At 32.3% G+C, this 5,209-nt stretch overlaps 1 protein-coding gene across 1 annotated transcript; it reads left to right on the top strand.

The window, feature by feature from the left end:
- Positions 1-2,261: 2,261 nt before the first annotated feature.
- LOC144972102 (ficolin-2-like) lies at positions 2,262-4,921 on the top strand. Its single transcript, XM_078913191.1, has one exon. The coding sequence runs from the start codon at positions 2,630-2,632 to the stop codon at positions 3,713-3,715; it is 1,086 nt and encodes a 361-aa protein (XP_078769317.1). The 5' UTR covers positions 2,262-2,629; the 3' UTR covers positions 3,716-4,921.
- The last annotated feature ends 288 nt before the right edge of the window (positions 4,922-5,209 follow it).

Here is a 5,209-nt window from a genome sequence, read left to right as displayed (position 1 = left end):
AACTTACTTTTGCACATTACAATATATATAAAGGCGCTTTTATAGCGCTAATGAGCACATATAGAGGTTATTGCGCTTTAATTAATTTTTAATATGTTATTATAGTGCGGGTTGCTCAGGTCAAAGATCTTTAAATACCCCATGAAAAAAGACTGATATGATTATAACAATGATCATCATTTACATCATAAGGAATAAAAATTATATCGATTGAAAACTTATTTTGAACAGTTCCATATATTAACTGTTCTTACAAGTAAAATATTTTACAGAATAGTTGCAGAAGAAAATGTTACAAACATTTTGTGTATGTCTTCTCTGTAAACTTTACACGGGAGTACTTTAAAAGTGTATTTTTGGTAAATTTAATCAAAACTCGGGACATTTCTAAATCAATTGATTGTCGTTTACATAAGGAGCTTCATATACAATTACCATAATCAAGTATTTGTTTAGTTTATAAAGCTGAAGATATATATATATATATATATATATATATATATATATATATATATATATATATATATATATATATATATATATATATTCTGAGCATCTATTTCACGCTGACATCTTATTGGTAACAATTCTTTCAAAGTTGTTCAGTGCATTAAAAAGACGAATACATAGAGAAATTGTCACTGATACAATGAATCTTAATGAAAACAAAATTAACATAATTTATTAAGCCATTTAGAATTGTGTCCAAATATTTGGGGAAATATCCCAATTAGCACTTTACAAACGGCATTAAATCTCATGTCTTTGGTAATATCCTTTTGGTCGATCTTTTAAAAAGTAGATTAAATCTTTGTACTTAGTCGTTCTATTAAAACCTTGTATTAACCAGTTAACCGCCGTACTCCGCAAATGCACGAATTTCTAAATTTGGCCAGAAAACTCGGAATTCAAATATCAATCGATTTAAATGACCCTGATCTTAGCAAAAACCATCAAACCTGGGCCTCGCGAGATATTATATCTATAATCTGTAAGTGCTCAATGCATCACATGGATGAATCTTATCTAACGTTATAAAAATGTATATATTATATAAATAAATATTTTATATATATATAATATATATATTATATATATATATATATATATATATATAATACATGTATAAAGCTACATAAGATACGGTATAAAATGAAGGAAATCGACGTCACTCAGCTCTTTGTTATTGTTTTTAGTCAGGAATTTTATGAGTAGTTCTCATTAAATTGTAGAGATAGATCGAAGTTGACGCCACTCCGTTCATTGTTATTGTTATAGTTTTTTGTAATCCATTTTTATGAGTAATTCTCACTAAACTGTTTTAACCAGACTATATAAGCGTTCAAGGTTTTTATTTCGGATGGCAATATTGTGAGTTTCTTAAGCCAAGCACACATCATCTATTAATCAGAAAATAAAAACATTTAAGGTTACATTAGTTTTGTGTGTTGTTACGTTATATCCGCAAAGCGGATGTTATGAGTTTCATTACTAAACGCCTTGCATCAATATACACTTCAGCTGAAGATCACGTGATGGCAGAACAATGACAATCAAAGTTTTACAGAATATCGAAAAAATGTCTAACGTTTTGATATATTCATGGACATGATTTGCATTATTTTTTTTTTTTTAACATATTATCTGCGTCGTTGTCAGGCAAACTGTTTTCGCAACGATAAGATGTTTATGGTTCTTCCATGACCTCACGGTCTTATGGCTATCAAGATATTGCCTCGTTTACTATAATTTATAATAGTATGAGTCTCGAGTTATTCAATCAACATAGAGTGCATACATTTATGACAATCACGTCAGTTATTGTAAAGTTCATTAAAACTAAGTCGAATTAACATTTCAGTGGTTTTATTTTTGACTCGAAACTTTAAAATAAAGTATATTTAATTTTCCCTCTGAAATAAACCGATAAACGTGAACCGAAGACCGAGAGCCACCTTGAGTACTTGCCTAGCACCCGAAGCAATCAACCACAGATCCTGAGCATTACTCACAATTTTAACACAGACGATTTTTTAAATTGTATAGTGTCGTCACGATGCAATTTCGTCATCAGTGTGTCACAAAATTGTGAGAAATACTCACTTTTGGACCTGATTTATTTGTCTATTTGGCATGTACAAAGGGTAGCTCAGGCCTTTTTGTTAACCGGAAATGTAGTCAAGGGGATGGAACGAGCTAAATGGCAGGAAATAATCTGATTGGTTAATGCTTAGAAACGGAATAATCATCAATTATTCAAAATGAGAGTTTCTAATATTTTAGTGGGTGAGTGACACTTGAGTTATTTTTTCTAACAAGTATTCTGATTCACTGGTTCTACAGTTAAAACGGTGCCTATAAAAATTACGAAGGACGGTGATCTAAAACGAAAAGTACAGTAAAATCTAGTTCGTGATGCAAGTTGAAAAAAAATGACGTGGGGAAATTCGGATCTTAGATTACAAGATCTAAGCATCGTTCCATCGCAATGAGCTGAAAAGAATGTGAACAAGTATTAGCCAAGTCTCTAAGATGCTTTATTTTCTTTTCTGACTTTTACTTCTGATAGATGTAAAATACAAACATTAGTTGTTGCATACGATGTCTTAGAACAAGGCATGAACGCAATATGGCAACCCTGGTGTATTTTACATTTCGGATATATTTCTTGGTCGCAGTGGCAAACTCTTACAATGTGACTTCATCCAAATTCTTCAAAGAAAAAGCTCTATGTGACCTAACGCAAAGATTAGACAGGGAATGTTCTAGAAAAATTCCAGGACATCGAATTCCTCTGCGATGTATGTTTTTATGTGGATTGGACAGGCATTGTATTGGAGCCAGTGTGGATGAGACGGGACTCTGTTTTCTTCACAAAGAATGCCCCTTTATTTCTGGTTGTACAGTTGAGAATAAGAACCATCGATATATGAAAAAATACTGTGCACATGGTACATGGAACACTACGACTCATTCATGCAATTGTGTCGATGGATTTTACGGTGAAACCTGTAACAAGTGTCCAAAGAAATGTTCTGATCTTCCTTCAATTGGCTATGGGACAGGTTTTCACAAGGTTTATATCGATCCAGACAGTAATGGACATAAACCATTTATTGTTACATGTCGGGTAGATACGTCATTGGAATACTTCAATTTTAATATTTTGGAAAATAGCGGGATAAATAACTTTAATAGGTCTTGGATAGACTACGTAAATGGATTTTACTATAGCAATGGAGAATTTTGGGGTGGTCTGTACGCCTTGCACAGATTATCAAATGCAGGCTTTAATGCTATGGTTCTTGCATTCTGTCCAAATTCACGATTGAAAAAAGATACTATTTATCGAGACTATGTGAATTTTAAAGTCGCGAATGAAAATAAAAAGTACAGTTTTACTTTCGACACAACTGATGATTCCTACGGCAGGAAGAATTTTGGATTTCGGCTTGGCGACTGTTTAGGTACTTTACAAAACGTGCCGTTTTCTACCCGGGACGCCGACAATGATGAAAGTATTGAGAAAAATTGTGCGTTCAGGGCTGGGTCGGGTTGGTGGTATCGTGATTGTGACAATCCTTGTAACGTCCTAGGATTAGGAATCGAATATTTGAACTCCAAACCCCCATATCAAGTGATCTCTGCCGAAGGGGTGAAGATGGATCAATTGTCTTCAAAAAATGTCCTGTTTTATATGTATTTGGAGAATTGAAAGTTCAGACTCTTTTTCAGAGAAGTTACTTTTAGTAACATTAAGTGACCACAGTGTACCTTTAGTTATGTAAAATAAGGAGAGATTGGCGGCCCACCTTGACATATATTTTTGAGTGTATCGAGTTTCCATAAAATTATCCTTAAAGCTAGTAGTAAATTTTTATCTTTGTAAAGAACATATCCACGTAAAGAATGGCATGAGATGAGTTTGCAGCATTTCATCAACTTAATGTCGTGAATTATGTTGACATTTGTTATCACTGGATCAAGATAGTGACAGCTGATGGAACCCCCTCGGAACAATAATGGGTCATTTTATTGTTTTTTTTTGTTCGCTTTGTATTTGGAAAGGGGGGGGGGGTGGATTTTTGTTTTTTAAGGATCTTTTGTTTAGTTTGTTTGTTTGTTTTGGGTGTTTTTTTGGGGGGTTTTTTGTTTTGTTTTTCTTTTTGTTAGTTTTTTAGTTTTGTTTAATTTTTGTTTTTACTCGAGCGTTTTTTAACTATTGGACTTTGCCTAAAAAAATTACATTTCCACTCATCTGACGGATGTGTTGCCATGCCCAATAATTAAGTCTTAGTGGTTTGTGTGAGGTAAAAAAGTGTTATAAGGACTCTTTGCAGTATTCCGTCCGACATTGATATATAAATAAATACATAAATAAATAATATTTATACAGCGCCAATATACACCTCACGTGTTCAATGGCGCTCTACAAGGCATAGGTGGTATGCGAATTTCAAGAAAATTAATTGTTAAATTTCACATTCCCTGTCAAATAGATTTGAGATACTGGCAGAATTAGAAGAGTATCTAATCCATGGAAAAGATAATGTGCTTTCAACATTAAATGAACGCGACACTGATTGTTGTGCTGCGTTTTTGACACTGGTCTGAGCCGATCACTCATGGACTGACGGATGTAAAAGTTGAGACCTCAGAATAAGCCCTTTTTACTCGTTTCTTCATTGAATAAGTATCCTCTAGTCACTAGAGCAGAAAACCCGTTAAATTTAAATATTCTTTCAACTCGAGTTATGGAGCACACAGCATTTCTAAGTCTGACTTCGCTAAAACTGTCTGAAAATAGATAGTTTCTTTATACTTATACCTTAGATTTTCTTTGAGTAAATGCTATTGTACCTTGGTGTGCGTGTGTTCATGTGTGTGTGTATGTGTGTGTGTGTGGGTGGGTGTGGGTGTGTGTGTGTGTGTCTGTGCGTGTGTGTGTGTGTGTGTGTGAAGTGTGTTATATTATTTTCATCATCATTATTTGTATTGTTATTATTATTATTATTATTATTATTATTATTATTATTTATTATTATTTTTATTATTATTATTATTATTATTATTATTATTCATTATTATTATATTATTATTATTATTACATTATTATTTTATTGTTATTATTATTATTATTATTATTATTATATCATCATCATCATCATCATTATTATTATTATTATTATTACTATTATTTTTATTATTA

Source organism: Berghia stephanieae, chromosome 4 (assembly GCF_034508935.2).
Source record: "Berghia stephanieae isolate SIO BIC M18660-M18661 chromosome 4, UCSD_Bste_1.3, whole genome shotgun sequence".
Lineage (NCBI taxonomy): Eukaryota > Metazoa > Mollusca > Gastropoda > Nudibranchia > Aeolidiidae > Berghia > Berghia stephanieae.
This window is presented reverse-complemented; position numbering and strand designations above follow the sequence as displayed.

Bases quoted from the DNA above. Each gene is read 5' to 3' on its own strand.
- LOC144972102 (XM_078913191.1), top strand. From the start codon at position 2,630: ATGGCAACCCTGGTGTATTTTACATTTCGGATATATTTCTTGGTCGCA.